Below are 12,888 nucleotides of genomic sequence, written 5' to 3' on the forward strand. Positions count from 1 at the left end.
CCCCGCTCCGTTAGCACTGGGTAATTAACATTGAGCAGAATGAGCCCAGGAAAGCCAAACTGCGATTACGCATCTCATTGGAGTTTGGAAATGCCTCATGCTAATCCCCACCAGTTGGTCTAGGCTCCTGCAGTTCTAATTGATTTTTTTTTTTCTCCTTGGGCTACATGTTTAGCATAAATAATAATTAGTATCAGAAAGGCAAGGGCTGAATACCCAGGGTGTGCAGCTCAGCATCACCCTGAGTACTGTGGCTTCCTGTGTCCTCAGCCAACCGGCAAGGACCACTTGCCACCCCTCCAATTACAATAATTTGTTAGCTGGGGTACTGGGAGACCAGTGCAGATCCTTGCTGGCTGATGGGGAGCCAACACCTCTTGGAAACAGGTTGAGAAAAAGCCCCCTCAGTGCCCAAATGAGATTTATTTTCTTGAGAGGAAGACACCTCCCAGCTCCCTACACACGCAACCACAGCAAGAAAAGAGTTGTTTTTAAAGCAAAGCTCTTTCATCCTGATAAAGTCCAGATGCTCATCAAAAGCTGCAACGGCCACAAAAATAGCTAAGGAACTGCCTCCTGCCAAGTCCAAAGCTCCTGAGCTGTCCAAAGGTTTAACTAAAGTAAGAAAACAACAACCCACCTGGCTTAAAACTAAATTTCTCTTCAAAAGCAAACCCCACATTTAATAACAAACATCAGAGAATGAAAAAAAAAGAAATAATCCACTATTTCTAATTACCTGGAAAGGACAACACAGTTGAATAAACCCATCTCTTCAACCCACACCCAGAGAGGAAACCTCTGCCTTCACAAGCAAATTTTAGCGCAATGGTAGAAAGCAAAGAACCCATGTTACTCACTACAGCTCAGCTGATCCCTCCAGAAGCCCTCATTTGCCTCCATCTGGCACTAAAGGTGCTGATAGACCCCTCCACCTACCAGCTGCTTCCCATCACTTCCATCACTGGGACACCTCAGACAACACCTGTGGTGTGGCTGCACCTGCTCTGCTGGGGCAGAACCGAGGGGCTGGTGCTGCTTAGGGCAAAGCGAATGTGTCCAGTGTGTGGCCTGTAACCTGCCAGCTTGTGCTTTGGGACATGAGGACAAAAAGGTCTAGGGGGCTGGGCAGTGCCAGGTCTGGTTCTCATTACCCCAAATACCCTCTTTCGTGGTTTGCCCTGTATCCCACAGAGCTGCTGTGTAATGATGTGTCTGTCTGTACCTTTCACACCAGAAAACAGTAGCAGGGACTGTTTTCCCTTCCGGCTCTCCTCAAAAGAGAGAAGAAAACTCACTTTTGAGTGGGTTCTCTCAAAAGAGAGAAGAACCCACTGTGGTTCTTTGCACCATTCTTACCTGAGCCCCTCCATCCTCACAGCACTTCCTACCTGCTCACCATGGGCATGAATGCCCCTGCATTAGTCAATCTCCAGATATTTAGATCTTTCCCAGGGCTTGTCTCACAGCCATGGGAGAAACAGGCAGGTTCTGAGTCAGGAGATCTGAAATTTCCAGGGGGCTTTTCCTACAGTGAGTGAAGAAAAAAGAATAAAAGCCTGTGATCACACCTTTGCAGGCTCAGGGTGACACCATCCATGCAGCTCTACAGCTGGGTGTGAGTGCAGAGGACACTTGAAGACCAGCCACTTCAGAGACATGATCCTGGACCACAGAGGAGATGGTAAATTTCCTCCCAGGGGTTGATGTTGGAAGTGTGGAGAAGCTTGATCCCAGAATCAGGGCTGGACCATGTGCCAGGTACAAAAAGGATGTTTTTCTTTCTAGTTGTCACGGCACTGCCAGAATACAGCAGAATGACCATAAATACCCCCAGATATTTTTCACCCTGAGTACAGGCAGGAGACACATCCTCAGTTACTGGCCAGAGACCCTCACCCACCAAAGCTGAGTAGGGAATCTCATCATGACAGTCTCCAAAATGGTCCTACAGGACAGAACAGTCCCAAAGCTGTGCCTGCCATCCCCTTGTGGGTACATGTCTTCATCATACCGTGCTGACAGTTGTGCCATTGGAGCCTCCTGATGCCACCCCACCATTTGCAGCACCATCCTTGATGTTCCTCTCTGAGGCTGAGATGGGTTTGTGTCTCTTTTGCCTGGTGATGGCTGTTTCAATGCCCCTGAGACACAGCTGCACGTCCTCCCGAAAGGAAGGAGTGTACAGCCCATAAATGATAGGGTCGGTGCAGGTGTGCAGCAAGCCAAAGAGGAAGAAGCTGTGGTTGACATACTCCGGCATCTTCTGGATCATGGCTGGCTGGAACCAGTACCACAAGCCCAGGAGATAGTAAGGGGTCCAGCAGATGATGAAGGTGGCAACAATCACTATGGTCATCTTGAGAGTCTTCATTCGTGCCTTGGAGATGTGGTCATTTTGATTTCTTGTTAAACCTGCCAAGGAGAGTCAAAAGGATAGTTGAAGATAGGGGAAAACCAAGACAACATAACCATCCATGACTCTGCTTCTGCCAGAGAGGGAAGACCATCTCATAATCTGGTCCATGTCCCACAGGAAGCAGAAGACAGCAATGACTGGGGTCAATAAGTTTGTGCAAAATTTCTTAGTTGGTTTGTGCAAAACTTTTTAGCTTTCAAAGGATTTTGTGACAGACCCAACAACAATTCCAGGATGGAGAAATTCAGTCATGGAGGACATTAAAGGGCTGGGATCTACTTACCTTTATTGACCTTTAGCTGCTTACTGATCTCCCAAAGGATCCGGATGTAGCAAACAATCATGACGCTCAGAGGGGTGATGTAGAGGGTGGTGAAGGTGAACATGTTGTAGACGGTTTCCTCCCAGTGCGCTCGGAAGCTTCCATGAGTAACACACTGGGTGAAATTCCTTCCTGGGACTGTGTTCAGGTGGAAGAGGAAAAGCTGAAATGAAGGAACAAAGAATAACTCAGAGAGGATTTGGAACAGAGCATCACATCTTGGAGATGCTGCTGGCTGTGCATGGAGAGTGCCTCCCTGCTGCCATCGGACTGGAAAATGGACTCTGGGCACCTAATTCATGGCTTATTCTGGTGCTGGTGGAGTCCATGGATTGGGATGGACTCGTTGGAGATGTTGGGCTGGTGAAGCCCTTCTCCAAAACCACCCCAGCTTAGGCAAACTCTGTGGGGAGGGCACTGAACTTTACCTGGGGCAAAGCCAGGAGCACACTGCCAGCCCAGGCAGCACGGAGCAGCATCCCATTGCGGTGGTGAGCACGGGAGAAGGGATGGAGGATGGCCGCGTGCCGGTCCAGGCTGATGACCACCAGTACCAGGGCAGCCGCATACATAGCAAAGAGCTTGAGAAAGTTGAGGATCTTGCAGGAGATGTCCCCTCCATACCACTGCACTGTCACATTCCATGCCGCATCCAGGGGCATCACCATCACTGTCACCAGCAGGTCAGCCAGCGCCAGGCTGAGGATCAGAGGCTGCACATGGGATTTCCTCCTCTTCCTCAGCAGGCTGCCCAGCACTGCCGCGTTGCTGCCTGCTGCTAGCAGGAAGAAGACGGCTGTGATGATCACACGGACCTTCGCTGCTTGGGTGAACTGGGGCTCCACCCAGTACTGGGGGTATTCAGAGGCCGAGACATTGGTGTCCTCCTGCACGGTGGGGCAGTGGGGAGATGTAGGGAGCTGCTCCTCACTCATCCCCTGCTGAAATGCAAGCAGCAAAGTGAATCCCTTCTTAGGGGCTATGTAGAGTGCTGCAGCTTCAACAAATGGACAGGTGGGGAGATGGTGGGATCTGCACTGGAGGTACCAGCAGCAGTCTGTCCCATCCTGTCTTGTCCCGTCCTGTGTTACCCATTTTGCGAAGCCACCGTGTCTCCCCACCACGATGACCCAGCCTGGCTGCCCTCTCTGGCTCACCCTTGCTACAGTGACTGGTCACACAGACATATATTTTTAGCTGCTTGCAAGGTGGCTGAGCAGCTGGGAAAGCAGGAGTGGTGGCCAGGACCACGGAACCAGTCACTGTCTGCCAGCATCCTGCTGGGAATGGGTCATACCAGAGCTGGTTGAGCCTGTGCTGGGACAGCTGTGCTTGATTCAAGGACTCGTCCTTTCAAGGGGGGTTTTTAAGCAGGGCTCAGCTTTTTAGAAACCCCACAGCCCTTCCCATTAGTGTTAAACCTTAATGATCCACCTCCATCTTCAATGCCAGATCTGGGGTCAGGGGCAGGAGCAGCTGGGGGTGACCAGGCAGGGAGAAAAGGCATCCCACACTGTCCAGAGTCTGACAGTGGCTCCTGGGAGTGGATCACAGTGACATGTAGGAGCCTGGATGTCCCTTCCCAGGACCCAAGAAACACCAGCACTACACCTCTGTCCCTTTCCCTTCTGGAGGCAAAGCAGGAGGAGGAGAGGAAGGTAGAACACCCCCTAAGCTGGGGGTGGCTGGGGAGTGATGAGCAGTGTGGTTGTCGCCACACTTGATTTCATTGCCCTTTTATCTGAGCAGAACTCACGTTTTAAGGGCAAATACTGTGGCCATGAGCTGTTTACAGCCCCAGCTGCAGGTACAGCATATCCCCTACTGTTTCAAGCACCTTCCTGTTTGCTGATTCCAAAATAAAACATTCCTTACATTGTACAAATAACAGAAGCAGCAGAGATCAAATCTGTCTCCCCAGCACTGCAGGATGGAGATGCCGACACCTTGCAGCAATGCGCCCTCCTCCAGCCCCACCACCCGCACCCTGAGCCCCCTTCCCCTCACTGCCTTCACCCCTCCCTCCCCAAAGACCAACCCAACAAACAAGCAGCAAAGAGAACAAACAGCTAATAAGTACCAAATTGCTTGTCTGGAAGAAACAAGAAATCTGTGTCCAGGTCAGGATTTATCGCAGCTGCTGGGAACATACCTGGCATACGCATGCCCTGATGCTGAGAGAAGATACTCTGTGTCTTTCCCACGGGTCCCCCACCGCTGCGGTGCTGAGTCAGGATGCTCCAATGTTTCCTTGCATCAGATCCCTGCAACAAACCTTGAAGCAGTAAAATTTCCCCTTGCCAGCGGCCAAGCCGGGAGCGACGCTGCTGTTAGCACAGGCATATGCAGGCATCTGGAGATGGGAATGCTGCTGCAAACACCCCCTGCACTGGCAAACCAGGAGCAGGGCACACCGAGGCAGGCACCCATGGGCAGCCTGGCTCAGGCAGCCACCGTAACGCAAGAAATGGCCAAAATTCAAAATGTTGTGGCCAAATGTGGCTCCATCAGGGATAAGTGCCAACACTCCCTGTACTGGTGTGCTATAAATACAGGAAAATGAGTTAATTATCCTGGGAGTTTAGTGATGAACGTCCCGTTGCTCAGACAACCGAGAGACTCTCAGACACGCGCACACACACCTCGGAGATGCTCCTGGACCACATGGGTCCATGGGAGCATCACAGATACATGCCTGGACTGGAAATACTGTAAGGAGAGAATTAATAAGGGGAAACATGGTTCATTTTGCTATTTTAATGAATATGCTTTTTTTCCTGCAGTCTATCAGTTCCCATCTTGTTCTTTCTGTATTTCTTACAGCATAACAGTGAGAGGGAAGGACCTTGGGAGGGACAAAGAGCTCACAAGAGCTTAAAAAATATGATGTGCAATGCAAGGGCAGGGAGAGAAACTGAGGACATCCTGCTCTTCTGGCCAGCAAAGGAGCTCTGGGGGTGAAAGAGGGACAGCCCCAAGCTGTGCTGGGGCCAGCACTGGCAAACACACTTCCAGGGGCTTTGCTGGGACTTTAATGACATGCAGATAGACCTTCACATTTTCCAGGCTATTAAATTAAAAAGTATGTGGTATACAGGTCCCTGCAGATCCCAGGCTGGCAGTGGTGGCTCTGCATTGTTCCCCAAGAGGAGGAGATTCCCTTTCTGGAATAGATTTTCCATTATTAAAACTACTCCCACTTATTTCAGGAGGAAATGCCTGAGCTCTGAGGGTGGTTGCGCCATCTCTGAGGCTGCTATGCTGGCAGGAGTCCTCCTGGGCACAAGCAGAACAGATATTTTTCCTTTTTCCAATTTGACTCTTAAATTTCTGTGGGTTTGAGTCATATTGTGTGGCAGAGTGACCAGCCCCTGAGACCCAGGAGATGCTGCAGGTAGTGGACCATGTTTGCTCTAGAATCCCCTAAACTCTCCATCACTTCTGTATAGGGCTGCCAAAAGGGATCAGGATGGAAATTCCCTGCTCAGAGCCACAGAGGGCAAGTCCTGCATCCAAAGTGTTTTTCATACAGGGGGAAAGAGGAAAGCAGATTCTGCTGGTATTGCCAGCGAGCACCAGCCAATCCTGCCACATAGGATGGGATTGTCCCCATCACCTCCTTACCTGACAGGGGTATCACCCACCAGTGCCTTAGGAATGAGCCTAGCCCTAGGGGGAAAAATAGCACAAAATCTACATAGAAGTTGGGTGGAAGCCTTTTTGTTCCAGCAGCCACCTCCTCCTGACATTAGGTTCCTGCTTAAAGCTGAGATTAATTCAGCCCCACACACTCATCCTTATTTTTCTTTTCATTTAGCCCTTTGCACCTGCACAAAAGCAATTAAATAGCAAGTCAGGAATGTATTCCCTGTTTGTCCTTTGTCCTGGCTGATGGCCTTTTTGTCTAGAAATGTCCTCTCCATCCCTGGCCATATGATGCAAGAGAGGGACAGGATTTTTCTTGGGAACTGTAAGCCTTGCTCATGCCACAACAAAGCCTTCAGTCCCTGTTCAGAGAGGATTTTTTTAGCATACCATCACACAGAAATGTCCTGGGCATGCATTAGCAATAAGTCTTATTTTAAGGGTGGGGTCCCTTGTTGAAATTACTGCTTTTCTCCGGCGTTTGCACAGTAACCCCCTTGTGTTTTCTCTCTTCTTTTTTTTTTTTTGCTCATCTCCTCAAAGGTCAGTTTGGATGTTGTCTGCATGGCAGCCTTCAGCCGAATCTCTGAACACTGGTTTAACGATCAGAGGGTTTTGGTGTCCAGGATTAGGAAACAGTGCTGGCAGGCAGGGCTTGTTTCCATACATCCCAGCTTGGCTCTTCCCAAAATCTCCTCCTCTTGGGATGCTGCCCCAGTACATCCCCAGAGCTGCAGTCCAGTGCTGGGTCATGAGGGGACAGAGCATCCCCCAGTGTCCCCAGATAGGACTGATCTCTCCAAATCCATGTGGATCATCCCGGGATGCTGGAGAAAACAGAAATTGGGAACCACACTGGGTAATACAATCCAGTGACAATTTGTGCACGAGCAGACCTCGAGTAAAAATGCAAGTGTTGTGTTTTTCCATCGGACACCCTCTATATAGTGGGATCTCATCCAGGGAGAGCAGTGTGGGATATAATTTCCATTAACCTATTGCAAACATGGGGCAGAGAACCTCCTGCTGTTTATCCTGATAAATCACTGCTGGGGGCTTGGCTTCCCAAAGAGAAAAACTTGTATTTTGCTTTTTGAGAGGAACTCCAGCTGCTGGTTATTGTGGGGGGTAAGGATAGGTGATTTCTCTGCTGGACTCATCATCTGCACCCTCCCCCCAGGCAGGTGCTTCAGCCAGACTGGATGCCCAAAAACTTGCCTTTATTCAGAAAAACCTCATGATTTCAGAATGTTTTTAATGCTGATTCTTTCCCCCCACCCACCTCCCCTGCAATTCTTCTCCTCCTTCTCTAAACCTTGAATTGTCTTAGGAGCAGCTCATCCAAGGAAATTTTTGTCTCATACTGGACTCGAAACAGAAAGTCTAGTCAGGGACATCTGACATGCAATGTTTTTGTGAGTAAATACCAGCATCAATGAAGTCATTTCCCGGGGTTAGAAATGAGCTCACCTCTGGAACAGCTTCTCTTCTTACCCAAAGTTCACAAGTCAAGCGATTGGGAAGCTCCCAGTTTTCAGCCTTTTCATTAAATAACAGCATCATAAAAATTAGCACGGTGCCACTGTGCTGTAAGTTACAAACAGGTCTGAAACAGGGCATCACCCAAAATTCCCCAAAATCTCTGCAGCAAAAGACAGAGACACAAATCCCAGTGATCACCGGGGATAAACCAGCACCCCATTCTGCCTGCTCAGCCGGCCCTGGCCGCTCTGCTGAACCTGCCAAGGAGGGATGGTAATTGCTGCCCCTCCTGGGGATAATCTGGATCACCCCATCCCCCTCCTAAAAACCCTGTTTAAAGCAGAGGGAGGGATCTGTCCTGCCTTCCGGGCTCAATTACTTGGTAAACTGTGCCTTTAGACCATTTCTCGGTGAGACAATGCTCTGTTTCTGATTCAGTTTTGTATATCAAAACCTCACTGATAAAAAGCCCTCTCTGGGGGGTATCACACCATCGGACAGGGGTAGTGGGAAAAACATGCTTCAACCTGCTACAATTCCCACCTTTTAATACTCCAGGCTGATGCCCCTGATGCTGCTGAGCTCAGATATCCAGAGCATCATTACCAGGGGTTCCCCAGATTTACATCTTCCCAAGCAGAGCAGCAGCTCTCAGGGTCTTTCCTCCATCTCTCACCAGGACATGTTAACTACAGCAACACCCCCTCCTCATCTCTGAACTGGGAAAGCGGAGGGAATTTATCACCCCAGACCAAATCCTGAGGTCAAGCCCCAAGAAACGTGGTGGGATCTGGTGCTGAGCCCCATCTGCTCACTACCAAGTGATAAAATCTGGTGGTGTGTGCACCACTGCTCCACTCAGCTCAGCTTCCCCACAGCAGCTTTGCTTTCCTGCCCAGGCTGGAATTTATTTGGGGAGGAAATTATTTGGGAACTTTCACCTGGGACCCCAGTCCCCAGTAAAGGAAGAAAATAACCCACAGGGTCAGCAGAGGGGTCATGGGTCCCCTTCAGTTTCAGCACGCACTGGCCCAGTCAGGGCTCTCACTGCCCTAATGGGGTATTTTTCTCAAGCTGGAAGAAATTATGAAATGCCAATGTTTTCGTTGTGACTAACCATGGAAGTGAACAATTTTGCCCTTGTTTTTGGATAGGGTTTAGTTGCTCTCCTTGCCTTTGCCTTCTGTGCCCTCTTTTATCCTCTGCTTTTTTTATTCCCTCTGGGACCTGTCCATCGTGTTGCTCCAAATATCCTCCTGCCTCCAAGCTCTCAAATAGGATTGTGTGTCCCAAGGCCATATTTCGGTGCTCCTTCTGGATGCTCCTTCCTAAACATTGGCCAGATTCAAGGGCTGCTCTCCTTTACAGAACTCGGGGAGAGGTGAGATGTGGGGAAAGCTGACATCCCTGTGGGACCCTTGGCAGAGTTACACAGGGCTTGCAGGAACAAAAAGCAGGGAACACCTCCCCTGACACCTTTTTCCCATGAGCTTCATATTTCCAAGCAGTTTTCAAAGCTTAAAGATACTCCTGGGTGAACTTTATAAAGGCACAGGATCCTTCTCTATGCTTTTAGGAAAGGATCAGTGTCTTGGTGGGGATAGATACTATCAATGCTGAGTTTAATGAGCCAGAGGGATATAATTTCTGCTCCCCAGCTCTGCTTTTACCCTCCCACAAGAAATCTGCTCTAGTCAAGCTATTGGACTGCATGTAGGAACCCAGTGGCTATCCCTAAGGATGAGCATCAGTGCTGACATCTCCCCCATCCAGAGTTGGCTTCCCAGGGAGGTGTTTCTGGGAGCCAGCATTCAATCTGCTCCTGCTGTTTCTCTGCAGAAGTGCTCATCTCCCACGCTGCCTTTGCAATCTGCTCTCAGCAGTTTTTGTCTCAGATGGGAAAAGGTGTTCACACCAGGAGCTGCCAGCCCTTTCTTCAGCAACCCTTGGCCCCACCAAACCCCCTGGTGTGCTCCCAGCAAACACACATTTACCCTCCAGCGAAAGCTGATCTGGCCACGTATTCCAGGGGGAATCCCAGCAGTGCTGGAATTAGCTCAGCAGAGATTGGCTTTTCCAAGCATGTCCTTGGCATAGTGCATGAGGTCGTGAGATATTTTACATCTCCGGTCGCCCCCATGACCACAGGCACTCCAGGAAGGGAAGGCATTTCCATGCTCTCTTTTGCCAGTGGGGATGCTAGCAAATGCTTTCGGAGCTGAAACCTGGGGGTGGATCAACCCTGATCACCCCAGCCCAAGCACAGCTCCACATTGCTCAGTGCAATAATTAACCCAACAGAAATTCCCACATGGAATTCAACATGGTTCAACAAGGAGTGCCCATCACCCTCACGGCTCCCCCTCTTTCACCTTTCTGTCCATTCCACATATAGGCTTGTCTGAACACTAAAAAACATTTTTTAACTCAAAGCTTCACTTTCACTGCCATCACTGTTGCCTCTGGTCTGACTTACACTACACCTCTCCAATGTGCTGCCAGTGTGATTCCTGCAGAACAGGAGAAAGACAAACTGGAAGAACCAAGCCCTCCCCTGCACACTCATGGATCAGGCAGGATTTTGTTGTTTTTTAGGAAAAACTGGCTGATGTTTTGCTGGTGTAAATCGCTGCAAACCCGCCCACTTCAACTTAGTTTATAGCAAGAATATGGAAGAAAAGGCACAGATGAGACCAGGGATTGCTGTCCCATGTGTGGGAGGCTGCTCCCTGTGCCAGCACGGGTGCACAGCCTGGAGTGCAACCCAGCCCAAAGCCAATACCCATAAACAAGAGCAATAAATCAAGGATTTCTTCAGGAGCGATTAATTACCCAAATCAACATGGACTTTGACACAGGATGGTCTTTGTCCATCCAACCCTGTCCAGAGCTAAAGCAAACAGCCACTGGACTGTGGGCTGGAGCTCTGCTCCTGCCCTTCCTTTGCAGTGTAAATGTCCCCATTGAGGTGCTGTCCTGGCCTGGACCTGGCCACATTCCCATCACGCCTGTTCCCATCCTGCGACCGCTTTTACATCACTGATCAGAGGTTGTGCAATAGCTCAGGCCCTGCCACATCTGTGGGCAGGATGTTCCCCACACCATGATGCTGCCCTGCAAGTGTCCCTGAGCAGTTAATGCTCCAGGAAAAGGCTGGGATATGCATTATTCATGGAGGGCTTGAAAATAATGGCCTTCTCCATCTCGAAGAGAGTTTCTAAATGAGTCAGAATTCTTATCTTAATTTCCCCAGCTCAGACACATAATTAAAAAGTGATTTGTTATTGAGACACTTCTGGTGCTCTCACAGCGTCATGGTTTCTGCCCCTCCAAGCTCTGACAGGGAAGGAGAGACAGCAGATATATGACCATGGCACCTAGGAGGGAAATACCAGAGGGACCCTTCTGCAATCCAGGATATCCCAGTGAATCCCTCCCCAGGGTACGTGGGTCTGTATGTGTGAAGCAGGGTGGAAGTTGACAGTCCCTGGGCACTCCAGTAGCAAACATGGCCTGCAAAAGCACTAGAAAAAGCCCTTTTCCTTTACAGATTGAATCATGGAATAGAGGGCACCCTCTTTTTCATGTCAGGAGTCAGTTGTGTTGTGTTGGTGCCAGCAAACATTTGGGGGCCTACCCTGTGGAGCAGACCCCGCAATCAGCACAGACACTGTCTCCTCACTCCTGGCTCTTTCACCACTGCAGAAAAAGGCTTCCTGAGCTCCAGAGCTAAAATCAGTCTTTCCCTGGATCCTGGCTGTCCTGGTATCCCCACAGTGTGCTGCCTTTTGTATCTGTTCCATAAATGATGTTTATGGAGCTGAGCACTACTGAGCCCCTGTAGAAATTTTAGCTCCCAAGCAAATCCTTCCAGAGGGGGAAAAGGTCCACTCACTCCTTTTCTCCCAGTCACAGCCTGTAAATCCTCATCCACACAATCAAAACAAACTCTAGTAATTCATTTTTTTGGCTCTTTTCCAAAGATTTTAGGCAGCTGGAGTGCAATTTTGTGCTGATGAAGCGGTGGAGGAGGGCTTAAGTGAAACAATATTGCAGTGGCTACAAGGTTTGCTGGTGTTTCAGAACTCAAAGGGAACCTCAGGGTCCTGCCACATCTCCAAGTTCTCCTACAAACCATGGAAATCGCCACTCTGGCTCCTGGGATAGCAAAACAGGATTTAAAAAACAACATTAGCCACCCCTGGAGCATGGCTGGAGAAGTGCTGGAAGCCAAGTGCTTAATGAAATCCCAGCTCCCAACTCTCCCTTCTAAACCACACAAACTTCCCCAAAGTGTTTGGGATGGAACAAAGTCATCAATCAGTTATTTTAACTCCCATCTCCGTAAACAGAAGCAAGCCCAGAAACATGCAGCAGGGGAAAATAACCGTCAGCTCCCTTTGGCGGAGTGGAGAGGGCGCAGGGAGGGAGGATGAGGGCAGCCGGCAGGGAATTAGGCAGGGCCTTGGCCCAAAAGGGGATTTATGGGCCCCACAGAGCATTTCACAGACTCCACAGCCTGTGAATTCCACCTGCAGCCCTGAGAGCAGCCCCTCCAACCCTGTTATCCTCCTGGCATGGTGCAGTTAGGTTTAGGAGATGGTCACTCAGCCCATGCTGTACTAGAAATGGTGGGAGACATGAAGAACCAGGATGAGCATTACTAGCCAGTTTTCCCCTGGATTTATTAGATGAATGCAAGAAAAATTATGTGTGGGGAGGGAGATGCTGCTGGCACCATCTGCTGTCACACTGCTCTGATACTGCCCCAGCCTCAGCACTGGTCAGAGGGAGCACTAAGCATGGCAGCATTCACATAAATACCTTATGGCTTTGTAATTACACATCAGTGATGAAACCATGGAAAAAAACCATGAGATTTGGGTAGGCTCCCCAGCATTAATCCAGGAGGGGAATGAGTCCAAGAGACTGTGGATCTGCTGCTTTCTGATGGGAAGCAGCAGCCTTAGGCAGCTGAAGCCACAGGTGATGGGCAGAAAGGAGCAGTTTGGTCTGGGAT

The 12,888-nt window shown here is 49.7% G+C and overlaps 1 protein-coding gene across 1 annotated transcript; it reads right to left on the reverse strand.

Moving 5' to 3' along the window:
• Positions 1-2,008: 2,008 nt before the first annotated feature.
• LOC131583169 (gonadotropin-releasing hormone II receptor-like) lies at positions 2,009-3,676 on the reverse strand. The gene is made up of 3 exons (XM_058847010.1): positions 3,170-3,676; positions 2,703-2,904; positions 2,009-2,415 (listed from the first exon to the last, which is right to left on the reverse strand). The coding sequence occupies exons 1-3, from the start codon at positions 3,674-3,676 to the stop codon at positions 2,009-2,011; spliced, it is 1,116 nt and encodes a 371-aa protein (XP_058702993.1).
• Between the last annotated feature and the right edge of the window lie 9,212 nt (positions 3,677-12,888).

Source organism: Poecile atricapillus, chromosome 11 (assembly GCF_030490865.1).
Source record: "Poecile atricapillus isolate bPoeAtr1 chromosome 11, bPoeAtr1.hap1, whole genome shotgun sequence".
Taxonomy (NCBI): Eukaryota; Metazoa; Chordata; class Aves; order Passeriformes; family Paridae; genus Poecile; species Poecile atricapillus.